Raw genomic sequence first — 25,910 nt, 5'->3', positions numbered from 1 at the left:
TAAATTTATAAATACAATATTAATCTTATTGTATATCAACTATTAGATGGTAGAATAAAAAAGAATATATTAGAAAGTGTTTAAGTAAGTTTATAAATTATGAATACAAAATTAATTTAAATGAATAATGACTGTTAAATGGTAAAATATCCTAGAACATTTAAGTATATTTTAGGTATATTTACTCTTACAGGTTTGCTTAAGCAAACCAAAAATAAATTAATAAATTAATAGAAAAAAGTGTCAAACCTTAAACAGCCGAACAATAATTATTAAGCTACTACCAAAATTTATACTATTATTTTTGGAATGACAATAAAACTGTACAATTTTAACTTAAATACGTGAGCAATACATATGTTTTACATTCTTATAAGTTCTTCGAGATGGCTACAGTGACCTCTTGCGGTGGTTTTTCAGCTTGCAATTGCACAACAACACCTTTCGTTGTGTAATAATCAATCACCTGGGATGCCAAAATTAGCAGAAGAACAAAACAAAAAAGATCCTCTTTACAGGCTTGGTTTGCTTGTGAAACCCGTCCAGCCTGCTCTTCAAAACCTCAGCCGTGTCATCCTTCCTTTGAATCAAAGGCTCACCCGTTACCTGCGGAGAGAAACTCGTTCATCCTGCCTAAAAACAAAACCATCTGGTTCTCACATCATCCCGACCAGGAACCTTTGGTGGTGCGAACTTGGTATGGTAAGATCGCCCACTTGACGGATGAACCCAGCGGCCAGTGATTCTCTCCTCGAGAACACTGTCAGGTATCTCAAAGTTCAGGACTTTATCCACTTTGACGCCTTGCTTGGACAGCATTGCATCCAACTGCAAACAACACAGAAACAAAAAGCATCATTCCAAGCAGTGGCAACACAGACTTAGGAATAAAGGATAGAAAAGCTGTGTGCTACACTTAGACACCTGCCAAGCAATCAAATGCTGAGCAAGCAACACGGAAGCACTTCTCTCTAGCACAAGCATAGGGCAATATTCGTCATGAGGATCTCAGACAAGCCCGGGGTAGGCTATGTGCATACTTACAGGATAAAAAGAAAGAAAGAGGAAAAGTACCTTCTCAGCTTGAGCTACAGTCCGCGGAAAACCATCCAGTATGAAGCCTTTCTTGCACGAAGGCTTTTGTATAGCCTCGTCAATGATACCAATCACAAGATCATCCGAGACAAGTTGTCCCTGGAAGAAAGAAAAAACCGTCGATCAAAGTATGAACAAGAGAAAGCTCGAAGAAGAAAGATTTACCATCCTTTAGTTCACAGAGAGTGGCGGCCATTTAACCTTTTCCATTGTCTGCTTGGCCATCAAGCCCAAGGGCGTCTGCGCAGCCACGGCGGCCCGGAGCATATCGCCAGTGGCCAAGTGACACAAGCAATGCTGCTCCTTGAGGATGGGAGATTGTGTGCCCTTGCCACATCCCGGCGGCCCTGAGAAAGCAAGAGCTCACTGCGAGGATTTCTCCAAGGAACATGAAAGAGAAGGGAGATTACCAACAAGAATGAGGCGCTTCTGCGATTTAGGCATGCATTTGAGGCGGCGGAGGAGCTCCGAGAAGAGATCGGTGGCCGCGACATCGCTCAGATCTGCCATGGCGGCCGCCGCGCCCTAGACCATCTCAAACCTAAAAGAGATTTAACCTAGAAATTTGTAAATGGGGGGAGAGGAGGGCGCGTCCCGGATCGTTGTGAGTGATTTTGTGGCGCCTTTGCTGGAAATTTTTCGCGATTGATCTTGTTAGCTGCCAGGCGATGTGGTGTTTGGTCTCGCAGCTCAGGCGCAAAACAAGGTGCTGCGATTGGGAAGCGGCCTTTCTCAGGTTTCTTTCTTTTATCTCTCTTTGTCCTTGTTTGAAAGAGCGAGCATTTCTTGTCTAGGATGCTGATCGCGTTGTAGCTATCAAGGCCGGGAGATTGAATCACGCAAAATCCAAACTTTGGGTGGAGGGATCACAGAAGCGAGTAAATTTCGCTCTTTTTGCATTTTTTGTTTGAGCAAAGCTTGATCTTTATCTTTTTCTTTCTCTTGGTTTGTATAGTACATTCCCAGTGCCGAGGATTCTGTGATTGGAATTGTTATCGATCGTCGCGCCGAGGTTTGATGATTGCTCAAGTGATTGCTCAAGTGATTTTCATTCGTCACATACAGGAGTTTTTGGTGGATTTGAATGCTCCAGTTCTTGGGCTTCTTCCTATACTCTCTTTCGAGGGTGCTACGCGGAAGAACATTCCAAACCTCAAGGCAAGTTTTTTGGATTTGTGGTGCGGTGACGAGAACTCTATACTCACAGGAAGGGGCTGTGGTCTATGGAAGAGTGGTGAAAGCCCATCGCGATATCAGTCCCGCGCTCTCGTGTTTGGATGGTATGCTTCTTCCAGCATTGGTCTTTTAGTAAACATGCTTGATCTTTTGCAGCTTCTGGAAAAGGCTCTGGTTACGGCCCACTGAAAGAAGGATACCTGTTTGAGTGCTCGACCGGACTCGCAAGATCGTAAGTTTTTCCTCGATAGTTTTCAGGCGATCCTGATTCTCTCTCTTTCAGGCTCTTGGGTACGCCGACTTATCCGGTGCTCGAAGCTCTTGGCAAAAGCTTGGCTTTTGAGATCGCCGTTGGTGTAAATGGTCGCGTTTGGGTACGTCGGGAACTTGTTTGTCTTGGATTCGTGAGCGAGTGTGAGATTTTGTAGGTGAAATCCGATGCTCCAGCCACCACCGTACTCGTCTCCAATGCGATCATCAACTCCGAGTGCTTGAGCGCAGCGCAACAACACATACTTGTCCAGAAGCTTTTGCAAGCAGCGAAGTGATCTCTAAACTCCTGGGCTTAAATTTTTTTTGTCTAATCGATTCCAGGAGATTTCTATCATAGTATGCAAGTCTACGTCGCGTCAATGATGTTGTTCTTGGGCGTTTCGTCTCACATTAGTAACCAGGGATAGCTTGTGACCGCTGGGGTCAAATCAATCTACTCCGTCCTTTTGTCACGTTTTATGCGTCAGTTACAAGAGATTCGGACACAAAGGAGCCCTAACAGGATATTCGTATCTTGAGTGACGTAAGGGAGAAAAGGAAAAGAAAGGGAATAAAGAGAAATGCGAGAGCAAGATAGGGTTTTTGATCGTCCCGTGCTAGATGCCGCGACGCCACTTGCGCTTTAGCAATCCGTGACGATGAAGACAAGGATGGAGCAGGGGGAATGTGGCGGAGATTCCAGCGCACTGGCGATTCATAAGCTGCGCGGCGTTGAATCGGCGAATTTCTTCGCGCTCCAGGCGAGGCGCGCGGATGCGGTGGGAAATCTGGCGCTGCTGGCGGCATTTCTCTCCGTGTGAGGAAATATTTCGGGCGATGGGAGCAGTGGTATTCAGGTTAGCTCTCTTGCTGGTTGTGGTGCTCGGGAGCTTGTCCGATCTCGCCGAATGGCCAGCGTCGGTGAAGATTGGCACACTTCTGGCTCTCAATTCCACCGCCGGGCACACAGGCATGGTGGCTATACAAATGGCTGTGGACGATATCAACATCAGGAATTCGAGCTTCCTCAATGGGACGAAGCTCGAGATCATTACTGCGAATTCGAATTGCAGCGCATTCCAGGGCGCTGCCTCAGGTAGGAATTTCCTTTATCGATTTGTCGTGCTTGTTCACTATTCAATCGTGTGTCTGTGGTCCTTTCTGTTTTTTCCAGCGATGCGATTGTTCGAACAAAACGTGGTTGCGATTGCTGGGCCTCAGGCGTCAGTGGTGGCCCATTTCGTCGCACACATGGCAGCAGCGACGCAGGTCCCGCTAGTGTCAGCGTCTGCCACCGATCCAACCTTGTCCGAGTATCAGTTTCCCTTTTTCCTCCGGCTCGCGCGCAGTGATCGTATGCAAATGGAAGCAGTGGCTGGAATCATCAGCGTCTACGGGTGGCGAGAAGTTGTGGCCATTTACAGCGACGACGACTTTGGGACAAATGGTGTTGACACGCTGGGTGACGCTCTTGTTGGTTTCGGGGCCAGCATCGTCTTCAAGGCCGCGCTGGATCCAGCTATAGACAGGACAGGGATTAGCAAGATTCTCGCGGGACTGGCTCAGATGGGTACCAGGATATTTGTAGTTCATCTTCAGCCTGCCATGGGGTTGACGCTGTTTAGCGAGGCCTACTTGCTGAGGATGCTGGACAAAGGTTACGTCTGGATTGCTACCGAAGCGATCATATCGACTTTAGACACCATCTACCTAGAAAGCAATTATGTTCAAGCAACGCAAGGGGTGATTGGAACTCGTAGCTACGTGCCAAAGTCTCCTCAGCTTGAGGCGTTTGCGACCAGGTGGAAAAAGATAGCGGAGGAGGACGGCAGTGGTCTCATTTATTCGCAGTACAATGCGTATGATCTGTATGCTTATGACAGCATCTGGATGATCGCATATGCGGTGAGAAAGTTTCTCCTCAACCGGGGGAACTTTAGCTTTGTGTCGCCGACAGGTTTCCAGGCAAATTCAGGTGGAGGCTCGGACTTGGCAAAGCTCAAGATTCTGCTGGAGGGGCAGGCCTTGTTGCAAGACTTCTTGGAGACGAGTTTTGAAGGGGTTTCGGGATTAGTGCAGCTTGATAAGAGAGGCGATCCTTCGGACTCAGCTTTTCAAATCGTCAATATGGTGGGAAAAGGATTGAGAACAGTGGGGTACTGGACGAATGCTACAGGCTGTTCGACTGTTGAACCAGGCACCAACGGGAGCATTAAAAGCGATGAACAGAAACTTGAGGACGTCATATGGCCTGGTGGTGCCGTGCGTGTTCCTCGGGGCTGGATGGTTCCAAAGAATGGACGGCCTCTGGTGATCGGGGTCCCGAACAAGCAAGGATACAAGGAATTTGTAGATACAGCACTTGGACCCGACAATGCGACAGTCTTTCATGGTTTCTGCATCGATGTTTTTCAGGCAGCGCTCTCGTATCTTCCTTACACTGTTCCTTATTCGTTTCAGCTGTATGGAAACGGGACATCGACACCGAGCTACGACGAGCTCGTTCAGAAAGTTGTCAACAAGGTGTTTTCTTTTTTTATCTCGCAAATCTACTCACAAATCGAATGGTGCAGGAATATGACGCAGTTGTGGGAGATATAACGATTACAACCAAGCGTGCAAAGATTGTAGACTTTACACAACCATATACTACCTCGGGCCTGGTTGTCGTCGTTCCTCTCAAGAAAGGGGCCACAAACCATGCTTGGGCTTTTATGCGACCGTTTACTCCAGCGATGTGGTTTACAACGGGTGCATTTTTCTTGTTCACTGGGGTTGTTATGTGGCTGTTGGAACACAAGAAAAACCGTGACTTCCGTGGTCGACCGAAGAAACAAGTTGTAACAACACTCTGGTAACGTTTTTTCAAGCTTGTTTGTTCTGTCGTAGCTATAACTCGGTTGTTTTTACTCCGCAGGTTTAGCTTTTCCACGTTGTTTTTCGCTCAAAGTAAGTCAGTTTTCGTGCTTTATATCTCATGTAGGATCTTGAAACAGCAGGCTTGCATTTTTGCAGGAGAGGATGTAAAGAGCACCCTTGGACGGGCCGTGCTTATTATCTGGTTGTTTGTTGTTCTCATTATCAACTCGAGCTACACTGCCAGTCTCACATCCATTCTTACAGTTCAGCAACTGATGCCGACAATTCAAAACATAGCCGGCTTGGTGGCGAGTAATGTACCTATAGGATACCAAGCAGGATCATTCGTCGAAGAGTATTTGCTGCAACTCAACGTCCCGAGGGACAGGCTAGTCCCTCTCGATTCTTTATCAGCGTACACCGCAGCTCTCCAGAAAGGTCCAAAGTCAGGTGGCGTGGGAGCTATAGTGGACGAACTGCCTTACGTGCAGCTTTTTTTGTCGTCAGAGTGCGATTTCACAATTGCCGGGCAGCAGTTTACGAAGAGCGGCTGGGGATTTGTAAGTGTTTTTGGTAAAGCTTTTCGGTTTCATCGTTGACTGGATTTTCCTTCAGGCATTCCAAAAAGGATCGCAGCTGGCCATCGACATGTCAACCGCGATACTCACACTCGCCGAAAACGGCGAGCTGCAACGCATCCACGATACCTGGCTCAACGGATACGACTGCGGCTCACAGAAGGTGCAAATCGACTCCAACGAGCTGGGACTGGGGACGTTTTGGGGGCTCTTCCTGATAACAGGCACGGCTTCCATCATCTGCCTGTTCGTTTACTACACCAAGATGCTGCTACGCTACCGCAGAATTCTCAAAGCCCAGAAGGAGGAGTGCTCGTCGCCAGACAACAGCATACAGGATAACTCCCGGCGCTCCTCGAGCTTCCTCAGGTCCTTCGTCACTTACGTGGAGGAGTCCGAGGTTCCAAAGAAGCATCGAAACTCTTCGCTCAAGAAGAAAGAGGGAGGAGGCACGGGAAGCTCGAGACGAGAGGAGGACAGGAGCCCGGATACCAATAGCGGCTGTAGCTCCTCTGAGGCAGCGTAGAGATTATTTATATGAGCTCCTGGGACGAGATCTTCGCCGCTTAAACTGTATACTCGATTGGTAAGCTGTCGATTTTGGCATCTTGGTTTTAATCTTCGTTCTTTCCAGGCTTGACGATTATATGAGAAATGAAATTCTCATTGGACCACTACACGACTTTTTTACTGATATATCTCAAAATGCGAATATGCGATCCTCCTCTTTTTTTTGATGGAGCATATCCTTTCCTTTATATTTTTTGTTAACCTAGGGGAGATTAAATTTCACGTGACGTTTGTTTGCTTGTGGGAGCCAAGCAGAGCGCTCGATGGCGCCCGCCAGCGCCCACGCGTTCCAAAAGAAGGTGATCATCGATACAGATCCGGGCATAGGTAGGCGTAGTTCTTGCTGCCGGGGCTTTTCTCTTTGGATTTGCATTGCTTGGGGGTCGATTCTCCCTCTTTTCTTCTTGATCCTTTCTAATCGATTCTTCCTTTGCTTCTTGCAGACGATGCAATGGCGATTTTGCTGGCCTTTCAGTCGCCAGAGCTCGATGTCATTGGCCTCACGACGACGTTTGGGAATGTATCAACGTCAATGGCAACTCAAAACGCTTTGCATCTGGTAAAAAAATTCTTCCTTTTCGTTTTCCTTTTCTGCCTCGCAAAGGTTTCGGGAGCTGAGGTTCTTGTTCTAGTGCGAACTTGCAGGTAGGGAGGACATTCCTGTTGCTCAAGGGCTACACAAATCTCTCAAGGTTCGTTTTTTCTTTTGTGTGTGTGTTTTTAAGTTTCGGGCTCCATCTGGTTTTTATTTCCTTCAATTTGACAGGGTGATACGAAAGAGCACGCTGTTGATTTTATTCATGGAAAAGATGGATTGGGGAACACAAATCCCCCGGCTCCAAAGGGGAAACCAATTGATATGACTGCTTCCGAGTTTTTCATTTCTAAAGTGAAAGAGTTCCCTGGAGAAGTGACAATCATAGCTCTTGGCCCTCTGACAAATCTCGGCAAAGTACGAAGTTTTGGATTTTCGTTTGTGCTTTTGACACTACTTGTGTCCAAAACATAGGCTGTGGAGATGGATCCATCATTTGCTAAACTTGTAGGCGAGATCGTGATCCTTGGTGGTGCTTTTGCTGTGAACGGGAACGTTAACCCCGCTGCAGAGGCAAATGTAAGTTTTGCTGTCCCCGGTTTCCGGTTCTTGTTAAAAAAAGTGATTTTGGATGAAGGTTTTAGGAGATCCACTGGCCGCGGATATAGTCCTTACATGCGGAGCCAACACGAAAATAATCGGCATCAACATAACGCATCAAGTCACAATGACAGGTACCTTGGTCTTTTATTCTCGTTTTTGTCTTTGCTCTAACTTCGCAAGTTCTAGGCCCACAAATAGAGGAGCTCAGGAGAAGCGACAGCAAGTATGGTCGATATCTATGCGATGTAATTATGTGCTACCTTAACTATCACAGGGATTACTACAACATTGACGGTGAGAAAAAAAGAAGAGAAGCTTTCTTTCTCTGTGCCGAGCTTTTGATGAGTTTTCTCTCTATTGGCAGCGATTTATCTTCACGATCCCGCAACAGTAATCGCGGCAATCGATCCATCGCTCTTTACTTACGCAGAAGGTGTCGTAAGAGTCCAGCAGGAGGGAATTTGCCGTGGGCTTACCTTGTTTAACAACACAAGGAAGAAGTAAGTTCTCGCCATTTTTTTTTCCTTCGTGTTCCTGGATGGAACTATAGAAATTTTCTTTCGTGATTTGTAGATGGGCAGTACCTACAGCGTGGTGTAACAAGCCGCCGGTGAAAGTAGCAGTGACTGTGGACGCCGATAAGCTCGTAGTTTTACTAAAGGAACGCCTCATGGCTTCGTGAATGGATATCTCTTTCCTTTGTGGATCGCGTTTCTCCACGTTCAAAAATGAGAATATTCTTCACTTGCTTGGGAATATCCGAGATTTATAGTTTGGAGCTCCATACATGCGCAATGGCGATGGCGCCTTCCGTGGCGCTCACACCCTATCTCGTGCCATGGCCGCGGCGCCACTGCGGCGCGGGTGATTTTCGCCCAGCATTGGCGTTCGCACCGGAAATCCGCGGGCGGCGCGATGCATCGAGGCGATGGCGTGGAAGCAATGGAGGTAATCGATCGTGTTCTTGCGCTAGGGCGGTGGAGAAATCTCGGCAAGGCGCTGTGCTGCAAGAAGAAGCGCCGCCAGTTCGTGGTGTGCTGTTCGATATGGATGGAGTGCTGTGCGATAGCGAGGAGAGATCGCGTGACGCAGCTGTGGATGTTTTCGCTGGAATGGGCGTGACTGTCAGGCCGGAGGATTTCATTCCATTCATGGGAACTGGTAAGTTTTCCCCCGGCTTGCTTTTGATCGAAAGAAATCTTTCTTGGTTTCCATCCTTTCCAGGCGAAGCAAATTTTTTGGGAGGTGTTGCTGGATTGTACCAGGTCCCAGGTTTTGATCCCATTCAAGCCAAAGAAAAGTTCTTTGAAGTCTACATCCAAAAGGTGAAAATCGTGCTCTACAGGAAAGCGAAAAAAAAAAGAGTAACGAGTGAATGATCTTTACGACAGTACGCAAAGCCGGACTCTGGCTTGGGATATCCCGGAGCACTAGAGCTCATCATGGAAGTAAGCTCATGGATATTAAAAGTTTGTCTTCTAATCACCTCAACACTCAGTGCAAACGTGCTGGTCTCAAAGTCGCCGTTGCATCTAGTGCGGATCGAATCAAAGTTGACGCAAATCTTTCGGCAGCAGGCTTACCACAAACCAAGTATTTACTGTTTTTTTTTTTAATGTGCTGGTGTTTCAGCAACGTGTTTTTCCTGGCAGTTTTGATGCCATTGTCTCAGCGGACGTTTTCGAGAGGCTAAAGCCTGCGCCGGACATTTTTCTGGCCGCAGCGAAAGCACTTGGCCTTCCTCCATCAGAGGTAAGGCATGATTAAATTCCGGGTCCTTTTTAACTGTGTGTCGTCCAGTGTGTTGTTGTAGAAGACGCACTTGCTGGCGTGCAAGCTGCTCGAGCAGCCGGAATGAGGTGCATTGCTGTATCCACAACTCTCTCCGAAGAAAGTTTGGCCAAGGCGAATCCAACACTTACCAGAATGAATATTGCCAATATCACACTTTCTGATATACTGAACTTACAAGACAAAGGTACGATGGCTTAGATAATTTTTTCTTTCCATTTTTTTTTCTTGGTGAGCAAAGCTCTTGTTCTTGTTTTTCCTTCAATAAATTCAATGGCTCTTTTAAGAAAGTGTCCAGGATCTGTGTTGTTGATGCAGATGTTAAAGAAGCGGCGCCTGGTGTAACCGGCATGGACTGGATCTACTCTATTTTAGATACTGAAGTATCTCTTCCTTTCGGGTATTTCTCTCTTTGTTAAGATTTGGCAAAAAACTGTTGCTTTGCATGCTGTTTTACAGCACTAGCATCACTAGGCGAGACATTATCAGGCTTGGAAGCTTTAGTCTAGGAACATCCTGTTTGGCTTTTGCTGCAACACGTTGGAAGGTATACACTCCATTTCTCGTTCTTTATACTAACTAAGATACCAACAGGCCATGACATATGGTTCTCCTATGGCACTTTTGAATGCTTTTCTGGGTGCTGATGATATACCACTCGCTATTGGCTCTGGTAAAGGTTGCTGCCAGTTTTATTTGGTAGTCTCCTGCTTATGGTTGTTTTTGTTTCACTAGAACTGGACTCTGGGAACCGTATCGACTCGTTCAAGAGCTACATATCGAATCTTGAAGCAAAGAAAGTGACGTGTTTACTTATGCTAGATGTCGTTTCGAAACAGTTTTGGTGCTTACAGAAGTGGCGGACAGAAAGTCATGGAATTTCCCCCAGGTCTTCAGTGGTTGAACACAGCAGCACCTCTTCGTTTTAAAGGGGTATGCATGACTGGATGTGTGTTTAAAATGGCTAAGCTTGTTAGTTTGACAGGCCTTGCACGGAAAGGTGGTTATTCTGGACTTCTGGACATACTGTTGTATTAACTGTATGCATGTACTCCCCGATCTGGCATACCTTGAACAAAAGTATAAAGATCAACCGGTGAGTACTTACGTTTTTTTTTCTTGTTATATGAAAATCTTTTGCAGCTCACAGTTGTTGGTGTACACTCTGCCAAATTCGACAATGAGAAAGACACAGAGGCGATTCGAAATGCAGTGCTTCGGTACAATGTGACGCATCCGGTAAGCCCATTCTATTCGGGATAGCGGAGTTGACTCACAAAGTCACAGGTAGTGAACGACGGTGATATGAATCTATGGCGCAAACTCGGAGTTAGCTCTTGGCCAACCTTCGTGGTTGTCAGTCCCAATGGGAAAGTGATAGCGAGGCTTGCTGGAGAAGGTCATCGAAAGGTATTATTTCGTCTTCGCTTTCCAAGATTTTCTTACGTCTGCCATAGGACTTGGACAATCTAGTGGATGCTGCACTGCAATATTATGGAGAGAAGAAACTTTTGAACGCTCAACCTATTCCATTACAGCTCGAGAAAAGCAAAAGTGCGCGAATTCTGACTACTCCATTGAGCTTTCCTGGAAAGCTGGCCACGGACCTGGCAAATGGTCGTCTTTTCATTTCTGATAGCAATCACAATCGGATAGTAAGTGCTTTTTATTTGTATCTACACGAATGACAATGTTTTTTTGAAGGTTGTCACCGATTTGAATGGAAATTATATTCTACAAGTTGGCTCTGGATCAGAAGGCTTAACCGATGGATCATTCTCCTTAGCATCATTTAATCGACCACAGGTGCAGTAGTTTTAAGACTGTTGGATCTTTCTTATGGCCGTTCTACAGGGTGTAGCGTATGATACTGAAAAGAACATCCTGTACGTGGCAGATACCGAAAATCATGCTCTCAGGTAATATAGTTTGATATCTGACTTCAGTAACATTTCTTATGCAATTACAGGGAAGTTGATTTTGTGAAAGAGACAGTAAGAACTTTGGCTGGTACTGGAGAAAGAGGCTTTGACTACAGGGGTGGAAAAGCAGGCCAGTCTCAGGTACATTCATACATCATATGGATTCAGTTACCATTTCTCTCTCTTTCATTTAGCCGCTCAATTCACCATGGGACCTTTGCTTGCATCCTGATGGGATGCTTTACATAGCAATGGCGGGGGAGCATCAAATATGGGAATTTAATAGGAGCAATGGTGTTGCGAAAGTGTTTAGCGGGGATGGATACGAGCGTAACCTCAATGGCTCAAAGTAAGTAGTTTTCAACATGTTAGTATGATTTCTATATGATTTCTATGTGTCAGGGGGTCAAACTCGTCGTACGCGCAGCCGTCGGGCCTGTCCTTATCTCCTGGTGGGTTTCTTTTCTCGCCCAGCAATCTCGTCTCAAGTTGTAACGTGGCTTCAGCTTTTCTGAGCTGGTTGGGGCAGATATGGACCACTTATATATTGCCGACAGCGAAAGTAGTTCTGTGAGATCCGTAAACTTGAAGACGGGAGGCTCGCAATGGCTTTCGGGAGGCGATCCCACATTTCCAGAGAACTTGTTTCAGGTATGTTTTGTTTTATGCATCGCCAGAGCTGCATCGTTTCAGCCGTCGACGTTAGTTCGGAGATAAGGATGGCCCAGCGTCTCAAGCACTATTCCAACACCCTCTGGGCATACTCTCGAGCGCAAACGGTGCAATTTACGTGGCGGATTCTTACAATCACAAGGTCAGAGTCATTTCCAAAACGACAACGTTAACATGCTTTTGATATTGCAGATTAAACTGATGGATTTAGCCAGCAAAACAGTGCGTACAGTAGCAGGGACTGGTGTCGCTGGCTACGAAGATGGGAAAAGCGTCAAAGCTCAGGTACCACAGCTGCTGTTCCAATTCGCTGATAGTTATTTCCTTCTCGTTCTCAGTTTTCAGAGCCAGCCGGTCTCGCCTTGGGCCCCAATGGTAAGAACTTAAAGCACGTTACATCCCCTTAGTACTCACAAAGTCTGCTTGAACAGGCAGCTTATTTGTAGCCGATACAAACAACAACTTGATTCGTCTACTCAAGCCCGGGGCGGACGACAACGCTATACAAGTCACTACGTTGGAGCTGAAAGGAGTCGAGCCTCCAAGACCATTGGAGAAGTCTCCTCGTCGGCTGAGAAGACGGCCTTCCTCTGACATGGAAGTCGTTCGTCTCCAGGCTGTTCCCGGTCTCAGAGGAGACTTGCAACTGCAAATAGATTTGCCTCCTGAATATCACTTCAGCAAGGTTCGTGTTCCAAGCTAAAGCATTGTAATACTTATTATGTTTGTTACAAACAGGAAGCAACCAGCAAGTACGAAGTTGATGTGGAACCTGATGACTCCGTGGACGTAAAGCCAGATAAAGGCACTTTTCAGGATGGTCGGGCGAGCTTAAGTTTCGAGAGAAGCAAACCGACGAGTTCCTTATTACGAATAATCTCCAAGGTTTGCTCTTTTCTATGGCAGCAATGCGGCCTTCCGAACTCTCACTTTTGCTCGTTCCTTCCCATAGGTGTACTATTGCGAAGAGGAGAAAGTTTGCCTGTACAAAGGGATTGTAGTGGAGGTTCCACTCGAGGAAAGCAACGGTGGCACCGAAAACTCGTCAAGCATACCAGTCAAGCTCACTGTTACTCCACCACAGCAGCAGCCTTGAAAGGAAAGAAGATTCTGGCGATTTATCTCATGTCAGGAATACAAAAAGGAGAGTATCTCCGCCTAGCCCATGGCCTGGAGTGCCTGCTGGAACATCGTCTCGGCCGCGACTTGACGCTGGATCGTCGGGTGATCCGGCTGCAATGACTTGAGTTGGCTACCAAACAACAAAACAAAACTTAGCAAAACGTTGGAGCAAACGGAGTGTCAAAGTTACCTCATATGGCGAGTGGTGGATTTTCCGAGATGGAGGCAGCAGACAATAAGGTTGGCGAGAGTGTCAGCGTCCTTGTTATCCTGGAGCAAGGGTGTTTGATCAATCGATAATAAAAACAAAGCTTTGAAAACTTTGTACCTTGAGGAGAGCGTCTAGAAGGAGCTGCTCGGCGTCATCAAACTGGCCCATATGCATGTGGCAAACGGCCCTTCCATTCATGAGCGGTACCGTCCACGAGTACTTCTCGGAGAGCTCCTGGAATATGTAAGAGGCTTCTTGAATCTTGGAGCCTCCCTGTCCAGGCCAAAAACACGATTGTTATAGAAACTATACGAAGATCTTGACAGGAGAAAACTCACGAGCGCTAGATTGACCCACGCATTGGCCAGCTGCGTGAGAGTGTGGTCCTCGTCGATTCGCTGCATGACTTTTAGCTGCTGCTCGGCTCGCTCGGGTCTATTCAGCTTTAAGTACATGTGAATGTTTAGCGCACATCTGGAAAAAAGGGTCTCTCGATCAGAAGAGAAGAAAATGAAAAGAGAAACAAAGCAAAGACAAAAGTTTTCTCCAACGAAAGAAGAGAAAAAGAAAAAGAAAAAATTTAACTTACAGCTCGAGCGTCTCTCCAGCATGAGTATACTTGAGCGCTTCATTGTAGTCTTGTTCGTGAGCATGGATGATGCCCGCTATCAGAAGCACGTCGTTGTTGGAAGCAACCAGTGGATCCGCTAACAAGTCCTTGAGAGACGATTTTGCCGACTCCTGGAACAACAACACTGCTACTTTGTTTCTTTCGAAATCCCTTGTTTACCTTTTCTCCCAGGAAGTATGTAGCAAGCAGCCTCACAGCTTCCAGGGCGCTGGTCGAGCTCTTGATCTCATCGATAACAATCTGCAATCCACTCGAATTGTGTGATCTTCTAGTGCGAGAAGAGAGAGATTCGGTACCTGGTAGAGCCCGCAGGAAATGTACGATCTGTAGACGAAGTAGTCGCGCTCGGCAGCCTCCTGATCGGACAATCCCTTGAGCTTGCCGGCGGCATTGATCGCCTCCTGGTACGCGCCCAGGAAGAAATTGTTCTTGACGAAGAAGAGCGCCATGGAGTGAGTAAGATCTAGGGTTCTTGCCAGATACGAGGTATATTCTTAAAGATTAGCTTAGTGTTTAAATGTGTGTTAATTAATCTTAAACGTTGCTACCAGTTAAGTGATGCTAGGAAAGAGCGAATGTATTCGGCAGCGATCTCGGGTCGATCGTCGTGAGGGCAGTGACCGACACCTTCGAGCGCGTAGAATTTCACGTCGTTTCTCTTCTTCTCCAAATCCACAAAGAACTTTGCCACCTGAATCGATCCAGAGAAAAAAACTATGAGGATTTTGGCGACCAAGAGCTCAAAAAATCTGACTTACGGGCCCGTTCGCTGGGGTCCAAGCATCTCGATCACCCCACAGGACAAGAACGGGGATCTCCACTTCGGACATAAGTTTCTCTGGCCTCGACCCTGGAAAAAAAAAATCAAATAACTAAACCGAGATTTGTTTAGTTACCTGGATTGTTTCCAGTGAAGACTTTGACAAAGACGTCCACGGCCCCTTCGTCGGTTGACGGATGATAGAGAATATCGACCTGTAAAGCAAAAGCTTTGTGGAAGAAAGAGCAACATGGATGGAAATACCAGCTGATCTGTGACAGACTCCTTGTTGCAATAAGCTTGTTGAGTGAGTATCTTTCTGATGTTGTCCTTGCTTCGAAATCTATAAGCGCTTGACTAATGAAACTATATGTCCGAGAAAAGCACTGACCTGTTGAATAGAAGGTTTGCGAAGCGCGGTTGTGCGAGTATGTATTCAACACCTACGAACACGGGTGACAGCAGCTGCAATAAAAAACCATCTTGAGTTAAGCCTTTCCTGTTCATTGCCCCGGCACAATTCAGCAGCACCAGTCCACTACGACAACGAAAAGTCCATTCTTAAAAGCGACATTAGTGGGAATCGGCTTTCTTACCGAACAGTATTCTTTCCACCTTTAACGGCAGCTGTGAGTGCTGAGAGCGAGCCAATGGAGTTTCCAACCAGCACAGCTCCGTTTTCCGTGAACTCCTGCGCAAAGTCTATCCAAGACAATGTCGGGAGGCCTTAACAAAACTGGAAGAAACTCACCGCAGACCAGTTCCGCCCACAAATCCGGGCTGTAGTCAGCCTGCTTTGGCTTTTCTGAGTCACCAAAGCCTAAGAGGTCGATCGCGTAGACTTTATTGTTTTCCGCTAGATACGATAGCAGATTTCCAAAGTGCCCGGCATTTCCACCTTTAGAGAAACGTAAAGACACAAGCAAATCAAACTTACAACACATTGATTCTGGCGCTTACCGAATCCATGAACCAGAATGATCGGATTTCCACACCCAGCCACTCCAAAGTTGATCTTGTAATCCCTTGATATGAAAAAAAAACTTTCGTCATACAGCGAACGAAAACACAAGGCTTGTTGCTTACCTCCATTTCCAGGAGTTGTTCTTATATGGCAAAACCAGCAACTTGGAGCTGTCAAGCGCTTGAATGGCGCTCGTAACACTCCTTAGTGTAGCATCGCTTTGAAGCTCAAGCTGGACTGTGACATAGCCTCCTCTTGGTCCTCCCTGGACCAGCTCTCCAATCCAGCAAACATCAATCACTCCAGCCACACCCTTGATGTCTTGCTTCAGTCTGAGAAAGAAGAACTCATCCAAGTTAAGTTGAACACAAAGAAATATTTTACCTTTCCAACTCTTCCTCCAAAGTAACTCCATGAATCCTGTCCATAGTTCCAAAAGTATAAGAAAATCGATGCTAGCAGTCGCAAGAAAAATCATACGTGATAGAAAATGTCCGCGGAAGCGCTGGAAATCCATCCACGGGTTGCAAGATCTGCGGATCAATCTTAATCTTCCCTGGCAACCGTTTTGATCGTGAAAACCACGAAAAGAAAAAGAATTCATACAAAAAGAATCGAGAACCTGGCGCTGGTGCTTCTCGCGCAATGTCTCCAGCGCTCCTATCGATCGTAGCATTAGCAATCAAACGCAGCCTTCGCTGCCTCGTCTAGAATCCCGCTGGAATCAGGTCATCACAATCCTGCTGCTAAAACGACCGCGCAATCGATCACATACCTGGATCCCGATCGCCCGGCAAGACGATCTCGCCGAGAATTCCCTCGCCGCGGCAGCGATCGCTCCAGCGCCACCGACATTGCGCAGGCACTCGGGCGCCAAGGCCATGGAAATATCCATGGCTTCCATTTTCTTGCGACGGCCACACGTCAGTGACGCGTCGCGCCCGTCATAGTAACTCTTATAACCTAATTTGGGGGACACTTAAAAATCTATTTTTCCTGCGCAGTGGCAAAACTTTCGATCGATCAGTGCGATCATCGACGAGGGCGAGGGATGAGAAAGAAGGCGCTGTGAGAGAGCTCGAAAGAGAATCCAAGGTAGGATGTGGCGCTGGAGAAGCGGCGGTGTTGCGCAGCCATGGCGCGGTCGTGAATGCTGTCTCGGAGTCTAGATCTTGCTCTCGACGGCGCTCCGGGAGCTGGGAGAAGCATCCGCTGCTGGAATTTCGCTCGAGGATCCCGGGGTTTAGGTTTTTCGACCCTAGGAGCTGCGATTATGGTGCCACTGGAGTCGGATTCCAATGGATGGGAATGAGCTGGGGTTTCATCCGCAGCTAAGAGCTGCAAGCAAGGAAGAGCTACTGGAAGAGGGCTAGAAGGGATTGTTTGCTAGAGTCTCCTCCACAGCGCACCAATGGGGTGTATCTGCGCAAAGTCGTCCTCCACCTCGAGATCGCAGGAGAGTCCCAAGGCCAAATCCTACTCGCGGCCACAGCTGCGGCATTTCAATGGATCTGCGAGGATCGAGACGCTCGAGGGGCTCAACGGGATCGTGGAAAAGGACAGGGAGAGATCCAAAGCCAGGACGAGACAAAATGGTCGCGAGGATAGCATGGACAAGCGCCGGGCGAGGCTCCATGCACAGGATCCAAATCCTCGTCAAAGCGTCATCCCCAAGCAGGCCGAGGGCGAGCAAGTTGCCGCGGGGTGGCCCGGTTGGCTCTCCGCCGTGGCTGGCGAGGCGATCAAAGGCTGGATTCCTCGACGCGCTGATTCTTTCGAAAAGCTTGACAAGGTACGAAGGCTCGCAAGTGGATTTCTTTGCCTTTGGTTTTCTTTGATATGGTTGCCTGAGGGAACGTTTCTTATCTTTGCAGATTGGACAAGGAACTTACAGTAACGTATACAAGGCTCGTGATCTCGACTCTGGAAAGGTCGTGGCACTCAAAAAGGTCCGCTTTGACAGCCTCGAGCCCGAGAGCGTCAAGTTCATGGCCCGGGAAATCCAGATACTCAGGAGGCTCGACCATCCAAACGTGGTGAAGCTGGAAGGCCTGGTTACCTCCCGCATGTCGTCCAGCCTCTACCTTGTGTTCGAGTACATGGAGCACGATCTTGCCGGGCTCGCAGCTTGTCCGGGCATCATGTTCACAGAACCACAGGTTTGCAAAAGCTACTCTCTTTTTTTTTTCCTTCAGTTACATGTTTTTTGCGATTTCAGGTTAAATGCTACTTACAACAATTAATACGAGGACTCGATCATTGCCATACCAGAGGCGTTCTGCATCGCGACATCAAAGGGTCCAACCTCTTGATAGATAACAGCGGGATTCTTAAGATTGCCGACTTTGGATTGGCGACGTTTTATCACCCCTACCAGAACCTTGCTTTAACTAGCCGGGTTGTGACGCTCTGGTACAGGCCGCCGGAGCTACTACTCGGTGCTACAGAATACAGTGTTGGGGTGGATCTCTGGAGCACTGGCTGTATACTAGCTGAATTACTGGCTGGCAAGCCCATCATGCCTGGGCGAACGGAAGTATGCTCGTTGGTTTTTGTTTTACGATGTTTAGTAACGCCTGCCTTTCTTCTTATTGATCGAACAGGTGGAGCAATTACACAAGATTTTTAAGCTATGTGGCTCGCCATCGGAAGAGTATTGGAAAAAATCCAAACTTCCTCACGCTACGATTTTTAAGCCGCAGCAGCCTTACAAACGCTGCATCGCTGATACTTACAAAGACTTCCCTTCGACCGCACTGGCCCTTCTCGAGATTCTTCTTGCGATTGAGCCGGCTGATAGAGGAACTGCAGCTGGAGCACTGAAAGCAGATGTAAGTGGCTCATGCATGCACTTGTAACATTCTAACTTGAGTGCTTCCATGCAGTTTTTTAACACTAAGCCGTTTCCATGCGATCCATCTGTTCTACCAAAATATCCTCCGAGCAAGGAATTTGACGCCAAGACGAGAGATGAAGAGTCCAGGAGGTAATTATATCCTCGTGCTTTTGTCCAATTATACTAAAGCGGTGCTTGTTTTTACCATTCCAGACAGAGAGCAGCCAAGCATGGTGTTGCAGAAGGCCGGAGGCATGGCTCCAGGGAACGTAGCAGGGCCGTGCCTGCGCCCGACGCCAATGCAGAGCTTCACGCTTCCGTACAGGTAACTTCTGCTCGTAATAAATGGCTGCATTTCTTTCTTTTTTTTCTCACGTTTTATTTTTCTATTTTTTACTTTTTATTTTTTCCGTAGAAACGGCGTTTGTCTTCTCATTCCTCGAAGAGCAAGAGCGAAAAGTTCACGTATCTTTCCGAAAAGTCAGCATCTGGATTTCCCATGGAGCCTCCAGCTCCGCGATACGGGCAGCAACCCACGGATGTCCGGGGCACGTCACCGGTTCCACCACGCCAGTTTGTGCCTCCAGCATCATCGCGCTCTGGCCCAATTGGGAACCCGACAGCAGCGACTGCCAACTGGTCCCGGAAGCAACGAGACGAGGACGTGAGAATGGCCCCGCAACGGTCGACGAGCAGGGCAATGCGATCATCCACCGGACAAGTGGAAGTTGACAGGATCACAAGCAGTTCGTCACGGCACGGGTCTTTTGCCGAGCAAGGCCAAGGGAAGGATGGCGACTTCTCCAAGCACAACTTGCGGAGCGTGCTCAAGGCCGCCGACAGGAAACACGAGCTCGACTCCCGGCGCTCGGACGTGTTCCGTGGGCCCCCAAATCTTCCCGAGGCCCCGGCCAGGGACGGAGCGAGAGATTCTCAGCCGACTCCAGCGGTAACATTGTCATATCGGCTGCTTGTGAATGTACTTAAATACTTTTGCTTTGCAGGGCTATGATCCTCAGGAGCGCATGTATCACTCTGGCCCGCTGCTTCGTCCCGGCTTCTCTGCCCCAGTAGACATCGAAGAGCTACTTGAAGAGCACCAGAGAAAGCTCAAGGAGGCGGTGCGGCGGCACGACATGAATCAAGCATCGGCCGAGAAGAGCAACCTCGAAGGGAGTTGATTCCAGGTACTTGTCTTTCCTTTCCTGGGAGTCGGAACTAATACCACCAAAACCGCAGCAGGAGGTCGGCCACCACCAGTGTTTGTATTCTGTGTAAGAGTCACGAGGCGGGCGTCTTGCGCTTCGTGCCGCTGCTAGCAAAAGCTTGAGCTGTAATTTTTTTCCCCTCGCGTCAGGAGATGGAAAAGAGAAAGTACACAAAAGTCTTGACTTACCCGCAAGTTGAGCACTCCCTATGTTGCTTGCAGAAGATTGATAATCGTGCGTTTGTGGCAGAAGCAGCTGCAAAGAATGTTTGTTATAAGTTGAGATTGAAACTTTTTTTCTCTTCTACTTACGAGGCCCGAAAGTCCACTCCTGCCGAGCGGGGGAACTGGATGAATTGCCTTGATTGTAAATCCACTGTGAATCCACCGTGCCTAAGAAAGAACAAGTTCCAACTCTCTCAGATACTCTCTTAACAGCGAATCCGCTTGTTGCGGCATCAAAGAAGTTCCACCGGTAACGTCCGCGGCCTGGAATTTTACACTAAAAGGAAAGAAAGAAAAGAGTATCAGTCGAAGAAAGGCCGAATGTAGAGCAGCGACCATGCACGCATCGATTGGCGCCTAAAAGGCAGTAAGAGATACGCTAAAGCTCGTGAAACTTGATAACCATGGAACGCTGTGCTGAGAAGATCGCATTAGCAATATACCTTCAAAACGCAAACCATTGAATTGGAAAAAAAATTCAAAGATCCTACTGATGAGGAGGCTTGAAAGGAGTGCCGAGAGTAGCGAAGGCTGGACTCTCGGAGGCTGAGTAGCATCCCTGGAAACGAAATCATTTAACTTCTGTACAATCTTCTCCGGTGATTTGCACCAGCTCTTTCATCGGAGTACAAAGAATGGTATTAGAATTCGCTGCAATCTGCAGGGAGGAAAAAGCAAAATGAACTTCTTATCCGCAATAATCACCAGAGGGCCAGAGGATTGTGTGAGAAAGTAGGATCAAACTGGTCCCTCCCACGAAAATCCAAAATAATCTCCTGTTGGAGCCCTGAAGAGGACCGCACCACTAGAAATGCTGCCCCACCACCAGGCTGCTATCATCTACAAGAGAGCGTCAGTGTGATCGCTCGATCGTCCCTAGAACCCTTAATGTTCTTAAAACGACGACTTATTATAAAAAGATGGTGAAGAAACAAACGTACCGCGCTTAGCTCTTCCCGAGAACCCTAAATATTCTTAAAACGACGACATTTCTCTACTCTTCCCGATGGGCTCTCGGTGCTTAGGAAAAAGCTCTTCTTTCCTCCTTGTTGGCTCACAATGTAAGGAGTGCCAGAAATTCACTTAGCTCCAGCTTAATCAGAAAGCGATTTTCTTTCTCTTCCAGGTGTGGATTTAAGAGAATTTGCCAGTATATATCATAGGGTTTAAGGTTTCAACCGAATGGCGGCGGATGCGGTGCGAGCGGAGCAAATCAAGCAGACGATCATTGCCCTTGGGGACGAGAACTTCAGGAAACTAGTCGATCCAAGGCCAGGTGAGATCGTTGCGTCTCTGCCATTCCCCGGTTTGCCCTGGTCTAGAACAGGCACGAGGCCGCCTAAGGTCTTCGATTTTGTAACTCGGCAGGAATACGGGAAGATACTTTCGCGTCTTGTTGAAAAGATTGGGGAGAACCCATCCTTGGATGTCTCATGCGTAGTTTCCTTGAGTGGCGTAAAGGGTTCAGGGAAATCATGTTTTTTGCGGGCCTTGGCCATCTTGCTTATCTCGGCCCAGATTCCGAAAGTCAGGATCATATGCATCTGGTACTTAGATGCGACGGCCCCTCTCGTCCCACAGATTACGGCCGCACTCTACTTCGCCTTCAGCGATGACGCCGAAGCTGTCGAGAAGATTGGGTTTATTGACTCCCCTGACAGCCTGGATGCTTTTCTGAAAATCAGAGTTCAGAATGAGAAGTTCTTTCTCTTGGTTGATGGCGCAGAACGCTACGATAAGTCACACAAGAACGGTTCACCTAGGCGTTTGGAGGATACAGAAGATGCACAGGCAGCCAGACGCTGGCTAGATGTCTTTTACAAGTGGTCTACTCACAGGTTCCAGACATTTTCCCACAACGTAACTCGGGTGGACGTAACACATATCAACGAGCATTTCAACTGTCTTTTCACCACGGTAAAATAGATTCTTCTTCCCGTATCGTCATTATCTTGCTTACTGCAGGAGGAGTACAATACATTTCTCACGACTTGTAAAATTCTCGGCCCGATGCTCCGAGAGAATCCTGACCGTGTCGCTGTGGTGGACCATCTTGCTGGGAGACATCCTATGTCCTTGTACCTGCTCGAGGAAAAATGTGCGCAGTACGTGAACACAATAACTGGTAATGCTTTCAACAAGCGGAAAGTTGAGAATCCGCTCGCGATGGCCGTATTGAAGCGGAAGACTGAAACCGGGCCGGTATGTGGTCATCAACTATGTTTCAGCTAATTGTTTGTTCGTTGGCAGGTGCCCGCTAGGTTTACGACTGAGATAGTTTCGTCTGCTTATTGTTCGCCACCCGGCCATAAATTCCTTGCTGATGCTTGCGACTGGAGTGAGGTTGTCTGGTTATTCAGGGAGGATGAAAATTTCCAGTCAATGCGGAAGCAGCCCGAACTTGTGGACGGATTTCTTCTCCCTATTGCCGGCCAGGAGTCTTCAATTCCGTGCACTCCGTTTATCCGAGAACTCGATCTCCAGATGCGTTTGTTAAGGAGGGAGAGGCATGCGTACCGAACTCCGCAGATGCGTGCGCTCCTTCAACAGCTACTGAAGGAAAGGAACACCGTTTGGCCCCAAGTAGGATACATATGCGAGGGGATTGTAGCAGAGGCTGTATTGGACGAGGGCTTCTGTTTTCGAGGCACCAACTACCAGGCGGATCGGGTTGAAAGTTTATCTGGCAAGCCGAAGCTGATAACCGCCAGCGACTTGAACACGAACGAGAAGGTTTTCTACATGACAGGATCGTTTAATTTCAAGTACGTTGACGGATTGCTTGTCTGGAAGGACGGGCACGGAATGCTGCACTTCTGGTTCGTTCAGGTGTGCCTTAACCCCGGAGCTCACAGGGGTACAGAGTTTAAGTTCGTGCGTCGAGAAGAATTTATACAGTGGACAATCCTTACTGATCCTTTCAAGCTATATTATGTGTACGTCTGCCCGAGGCCGACTTCTCTTCCGTCGGAGGAGCACGAGGAAAACAGGACGTTAGAACAAGGTAACGTAGTTTAATTATGGCTTCTCTTGTCTAATGACCCCGCATGTTTCAGGAACTCCGGAGAAGACTAACAAGCCGACATCCAGGAAGAAAGGTAGCCTAGGAATCTTTCTTGGCTTTTCTTAACTTGCTATGTTTCAGGAACTCCGGAGAAGACTAAGGGCACTAAGAACAAGGAAGCGAAGGAACTGGTGACGCATTATGAGCAGGACGACGGCACAGTTGCATACACAAAAGCAGAGATTTCTTTTGACAGGTGTTTGCGGTTGACAGAGGAGGAAATTGCGCTGCTAAAGGAGTTGGGCAAATTGAGGGAGAGGCTTGCAAACGAAAAGAAGGCCAAGAAGAAGCAGAGAGAGAACGAAGAGGATGAGCAGCTGGCCGACAAACAGAAATACCGTGGGATGTTTCTCAGAGCGGAATTGCAGGACATTGCTGAGAAGTACGGAATCCCAGATGCGTCCTCAAGGAAGAAGTTCCCCAGCACACCCGACCTGATTCTAGCGATTCCACTCAACGGTTTAATGGAAGCTGAAGTTGCTAAAATGAAAGCCAAGCAGAAAGCCGGGCGCAAACGGTTGAAGCATTATCTAAATTAAGCGTGAATTCCTGTTGCCTACGCGTGTGCCATCACAGGTAGGAGGTGGCGGCGGTGTTGCGAATGCTGTCTCGCAGTCTAGATGTCACTCTTTACGGCGCCCCGGGAGCTGGGAGAAGCGCTTGCCTGCTCGAGAATCCGAGGAGCTGCGTCGGATTCCAGTGGATGGGAATGAGCTGCCGCAGCTGGAAGGGAGAGCTGGAAGGAAGTGCAATCAAGGAAGAGCTGCTGCTGAGTCTCCACACCAATGGGCTGTATCTGCGCAAAGTCGTCCTCCAACTCGAGATCGCAGGGAAGTCCCAAGGACAAATCCTACTCGCGGCCACAGCTGCGCATTTATCTACGAGGATCGAGTTGGATAGTGGGCGAGAGATCCAGGAGCATGGACAAGCGCCGGGCGAGGCTCCATGCACAGGATCCAAATCCTCGTCAAAGCGTCATCCCCAAGGTCGCCGCGGATGGCGGTGGCTGGCGAGGCGATCCAAGGCTGGATGCTGATTCTTTCGAAAAGCTTGACAAGGTAAGGGCAGCAAAGATTTGATGGGAACGTTTCTTATCTTTGCAGATTGGACAAGGAACTTACAGTAACGTATACAAGGCTGGAAAGGTCGTGGCACTTGTCATGTAGCACTCGCTTCGTCCCGGCTCGCTACTACTCCAAGAGCATCAGAGAAAGCTCAAGGAGGCCGTGCGGCGGCACGACATGAGCCAAGCATCGACCGAGAAGAGCAACCTCGAAGGGAGTTGATCCTGGGAGTTGGAACTAATACCACCAAAACCGCAGCAGGAGGTCGGCCACCACCAGTGTTGTATTCTGTGTAAGAGTCACGAGGCGGGCGTCTTGCGCTTCGTGCCGCTGCTAGCAAAGCTTGAGCTGTAATTTTTTTTCCCTCACGTCAGAAGATGGAAAAGAGGAAAGTAGACAAAAGTCTTGACTTACCCGCAAGTTGAGCACTCCTTATGTTGCTTGCAGAAGATTGATAAACAAACCGAGCATATATAGCCCATGTCAATTGTGCGTTTGTGGCAGAAACAGCTGCAAAGAATGTCTGTTATAATTTGATTGAAGCTTTTTTCTCTTCTCCTTACGAGGCCCGAAAATCCACTCCTGCCGAGCGGGGGAGCTGGATGAATTGCCTAGAGTGTAAATCCACTGTGAAAATTGTCTGCCAGGAAAATCTCTTAAGAATGAAAAAGAAGTTCCAAGTTTTCTACCATCAAGTACTCTAACAGCGAATCCGCTTGTTGCGGCATTAAGTAAGTTCCACCGGTAATGTCCGCGGCCTGGAATGTTACGATAGAACAAAAGGAAACAAAAGAGTCTCACTCCAAACCTGTTGAAGAAAGGCCGAATGTTGAGCACCGACCATGCACGCATCGATTGGCACCTAAAAGGCAGCAAGAGATGGTTAATATACGTTTCTTGATAAAGCTCGTGAAACTTGATAACCATGGAACGCTGTGCTGAGAAGATGGCATTCATGATAGCAATGTACCTTCAAAACCCAAACCATCGTATGAAACCACGTATTACTCGGAAAAAAGAAAACAAAAAAACAAAAAATCCTACTGATGAGGAGCGTCAGGCGAGGCTTGCAAGCAAAGCATCTGTAGTAAGCAAATGTAAGACAAGCGGGTCAAACCACGCTACTCACCCTGGGCTTGGAAGGACCTATCTTTTCTTTGAGTGCCCTTTGGATATCTGCGAAGGGAAAAAGGAAAGACTAAAAGGATAGAAATGAGATACTCACAACAAAGAGCCATTGACAAGGACGCCGAGAGTAGCGAAGGCTGGAATTTCGGAGGCTGAGTAGCATCCCTGGAAACGAAATCATTTAATTTGTGTACAATCTTCTCCGAGGCCGTCTGGTGATTTGCACCAGCTCTTTCATCTGAGTCCAAAGAATCATATAAGAATTCGCTGCAATTTACAGGCAGGGAAAATTCTTAGCAACGGCAAAAAGAAGTTCTTGTCACTCACCAAGAATTGCATCCACTCGCAATAATCACCAGATGGTTCATGTGATTCATGAGCGCCAGGGAATTGAGGAATGACAAAACCTGTGAGAAACGAAGAGATCAAACTGGCCCCTTTCAAGGAAATGCAAAATATTCTCACCTGTTGGAGCCCTGAAGAGGACCTCACCACTGCATTCCAGAAATGCAGGCTAGTATCCAGCAACACCACCACCAGGCTGCTATCGTCTACAAGAGAGAAGCGTCAGTGATTGATCGATCGATCGGCGCGATCGCCAAACCTGGAGGCGGGGCGCCAGCCATAATCTCCTGACCTTCTTCC

General features: G+C 47.8%; 9 protein-coding genes, 1 non-coding gene and 1 pseudogene across 16 annotated transcripts; 6 read left to right on the top strand and 5 right to left on the bottom strand.

Moving 5' to 3' along the window:
• Positions 1-301: 301 nt before the first annotated feature.
• On the bottom strand, positions 302-1,629 carry LOC9655258 (annotated as a pseudogene).
• LOC112344237 lies at positions 902-1,038 on the bottom strand. Its single transcript, XR_002991639.1, has one exon. It is a non-coding gene; the product is annotated as a small nucleolar RNA snoR134 (small nucleolar RNA).
• LOC9655257 (putative exosome complex component rrp40) lies at positions 1,403-2,904 on the top strand. The gene is made up of 9 exons (XM_002963682.2): positions 1,403-1,699; positions 1,754-1,831; positions 1,890-1,973; positions 2,051-2,107; positions 2,161-2,253; positions 2,303-2,375; positions 2,428-2,503; positions 2,555-2,645; positions 2,700-2,904. The coding sequence occupies exons 1-9, from the start codon at positions 1,667-1,669 to the stop codon at positions 2,817-2,819; spliced, it is 705 nt and encodes a 234-aa protein (XP_002963728.2). The 5' UTR covers positions 1,403-1,666; the 3' UTR covers positions 2,820-2,904.
• Positions 2,905-3,098: 194 nt separating this feature from the next.
• On the top strand, positions 3,099-6,718 carry LOC9655256 (glutamate receptor 3.3). The gene is made up of 7 exons (XM_002963681.2): positions 3,099-3,619; positions 3,698-5,046; positions 5,097-5,377; positions 5,441-5,472; positions 5,539-5,942; positions 5,998-6,546; positions 6,595-6,718. The coding sequence occupies exons 1-6, from the start codon at positions 3,298-3,300 to the stop codon at positions 6,484-6,486; spliced, it is 2,877 nt and encodes a 958-aa protein (XP_002963727.2). The 5' UTR covers positions 3,099-3,297; the 3' UTR covers positions 6,487-6,546; positions 6,595-6,718.
• Positions 6,701-8,412, top strand: LOC9655255 (probable uridine nucleosidase 2). The gene is made up of 9 exons (XM_002963680.2): positions 6,701-6,857; positions 6,974-7,089; positions 7,163-7,222; positions 7,297-7,482; positions 7,540-7,644; positions 7,703-7,799; positions 7,855-7,962; positions 8,033-8,168; positions 8,242-8,412. Exons 1-9 carry the CDS (start codon positions 6,794-6,796, stop codon positions 8,348-8,350), a joined length of 981 nt encoding a protein of 326 aa, XP_002963726.1. The 5' UTR covers positions 6,701-6,793; the 3' UTR covers positions 8,351-8,412.
• On the top strand, positions 8,384-13,495 carry LOC9643529 (protein SUPPRESSOR OF QUENCHING 1, chloroplastic). Of its 2 annotated transcripts, none has more exons than XM_024666925.1 (27): positions 8,384-8,829; positions 8,893-8,993; positions 9,060-9,116; positions 9,167-9,261; positions 9,321-9,420; positions 9,469-9,646; positions 9,778-9,859; positions 9,919-10,006; positions 10,054-10,132; positions 10,195-10,255; positions 10,314-10,392; positions 10,445-10,555; positions 10,603-10,698; positions 10,747-10,869; positions 10,917-11,114; positions 11,164-11,265; positions 11,314-11,378; positions 11,429-11,522; positions 11,576-11,730; positions 11,784-11,833; positions 11,911-12,032; positions 12,088-12,195; positions 12,246-12,338; positions 12,392-12,428; positions 12,485-12,738; positions 12,792-12,938; positions 13,006-13,495. In XM_024666925.1, exons 1-27 carry the CDS (start codon positions 8,397-8,399, stop codon positions 13,147-13,149), a joined length of 3,252 nt encoding a protein of 1,083 aa, XP_024522693.1. In that variant the 5' UTR covers positions 8,384-8,396; the 3' UTR covers positions 13,150-13,495. The 2 variants fall into 2 exon arrangements, with proteins under 2 accessions (XP_024522693.1, XP_024522686.1); XM_024666918.1 differs by having other exon boundaries at positions 10,054-10,138.
• Positions 13,146-14,502, bottom strand: LOC9643528 (coatomer subunit epsilon-1). Its single transcript, XM_002963272.2, has 7 exons — positions 14,314-14,502; positions 14,177-14,257; positions 13,976-14,127; positions 13,725-13,860; positions 13,504-13,659; positions 13,366-13,445; positions 13,146-13,305 (listed from the first exon to the last, which is right to left on the bottom strand). Exons 1-7 carry the CDS (start codon positions 14,464-14,466, stop codon positions 13,212-13,214), a joined length of 852 nt encoding a protein of 283 aa, XP_002963318.1. The 5' UTR covers positions 14,467-14,502; the 3' UTR covers positions 13,146-13,211.
• A 21-nt stretch (positions 14,503-14,523) lies between these two features.
• On the bottom strand, positions 14,524-16,680 carry LOC9655254 (uncharacterized hydrolase YugF). The gene is made up of 13 exons (XM_002963271.2): positions 16,517-16,680; positions 16,364-16,448; positions 16,222-16,297; positions 16,126-16,161; positions 15,864-16,073; positions 15,738-15,802; positions 15,529-15,675; positions 15,374-15,479; positions 15,169-15,315; positions 15,042-15,120; positions 14,914-14,992; positions 14,776-14,867; positions 14,524-14,708 (listed from the first exon to the last, which is right to left on the bottom strand). Exons 1-13 carry the CDS (start codon positions 16,643-16,645, stop codon positions 14,562-14,564), a joined length of 1,398 nt encoding a protein of 465 aa, XP_002963317.1. The 5' UTR covers positions 16,646-16,680; the 3' UTR covers positions 14,524-14,561.
• A 60-nt stretch (positions 16,681-16,740) lies between these two features.
• On the top strand, positions 16,741-20,201 carry LOC9655253 (probable serine/threonine-protein kinase At1g54610). The gene is made up of 9 exons (XM_002963678.2): positions 16,741-17,533; positions 17,616-17,900; positions 17,960-18,277; positions 18,345-18,572; positions 18,627-18,727; positions 18,791-18,902; positions 18,993-19,526; positions 19,582-19,764; positions 19,817-20,201. Exons 1-8 carry the CDS (start codon positions 17,153-17,155, stop codon positions 19,756-19,758), a joined length of 2,136 nt encoding a protein of 711 aa, XP_002963724.2. The 5' UTR covers positions 16,741-17,152; the 3' UTR covers positions 19,759-19,764; positions 19,817-20,201.
• An 803-nt stretch (positions 20,202-21,004) lies between these two features.
• On the top strand, positions 21,005-23,627 carry LOC9643527. The gene is made up of 6 exons (XM_002963677.2): positions 21,005-21,070; positions 21,136-21,926; positions 21,975-22,211; positions 22,260-23,013; positions 23,066-23,107; positions 23,155-23,627. Exons 2-6 carry the CDS (start codon positions 21,192-21,194, stop codon positions 23,610-23,612), a joined length of 2,226 nt encoding a protein of 741 aa, XP_002963723.1. The 5' UTR covers positions 21,005-21,070; positions 21,136-21,191; the 3' UTR covers positions 23,613-23,627.
• A 509-nt stretch (positions 23,628-24,136) lies between these two features.
• On the bottom strand, positions 24,137-25,906 carry LOC9643526 (general transcription and DNA repair factor IIH subunit TFB4). Of its 6 annotated transcripts, none has more exons than XM_024667008.1 (12): positions 25,870-25,906; positions 25,731-25,816; positions 25,593-25,672; positions 25,363-25,532; positions 25,267-25,313; positions 25,182-25,219; positions 25,062-25,107; positions 24,946-24,999; positions 24,827-24,895; positions 24,701-24,777; positions 24,552-24,647; positions 24,137-24,485 (listed from the first exon to the last, which is right to left on the bottom strand). In XM_024667008.1, exons 1-12 carry the CDS (start codon positions 25,889-25,891, stop codon positions 24,437-24,439), a joined length of 834 nt encoding a protein of 277 aa, XP_024522776.1. In that variant the 5' UTR covers positions 25,892-25,906; the 3' UTR covers positions 24,137-24,436. The 6 variants fall into 6 exon arrangements, 5 of the variants coding, with proteins under 5 accessions (XP_024522776.1, XP_024522762.1, XP_024522767.1 ...); XM_024666994.1 differs by having other exon boundaries at positions 24,552-24,660; positions 24,701-24,748; XR_002991302.1 differs by having other exon boundaries at positions 24,368-24,485; positions 24,552-24,660.
• Between the last annotated feature and the right edge of the window lie 4 nt (positions 25,907-25,910).

This window comes from Selaginella moellendorffii, unplaced genomic scaffold (assembly GCF_000143415.4).
Source record: "Selaginella moellendorffii unplaced genomic scaffold, v1.0 SELMOscaffold_3, whole genome shotgun sequence".
Lineage (NCBI taxonomy): Eukaryota > Viridiplantae > Streptophyta > Lycopodiopsida > Selaginellales > Selaginellaceae > Selaginella > Selaginella moellendorffii.
The sequence above is the reverse complement of the archived record's forward strand: the minus strand, read 5'-3'. Positions and strand labels throughout refer to the sequence as shown.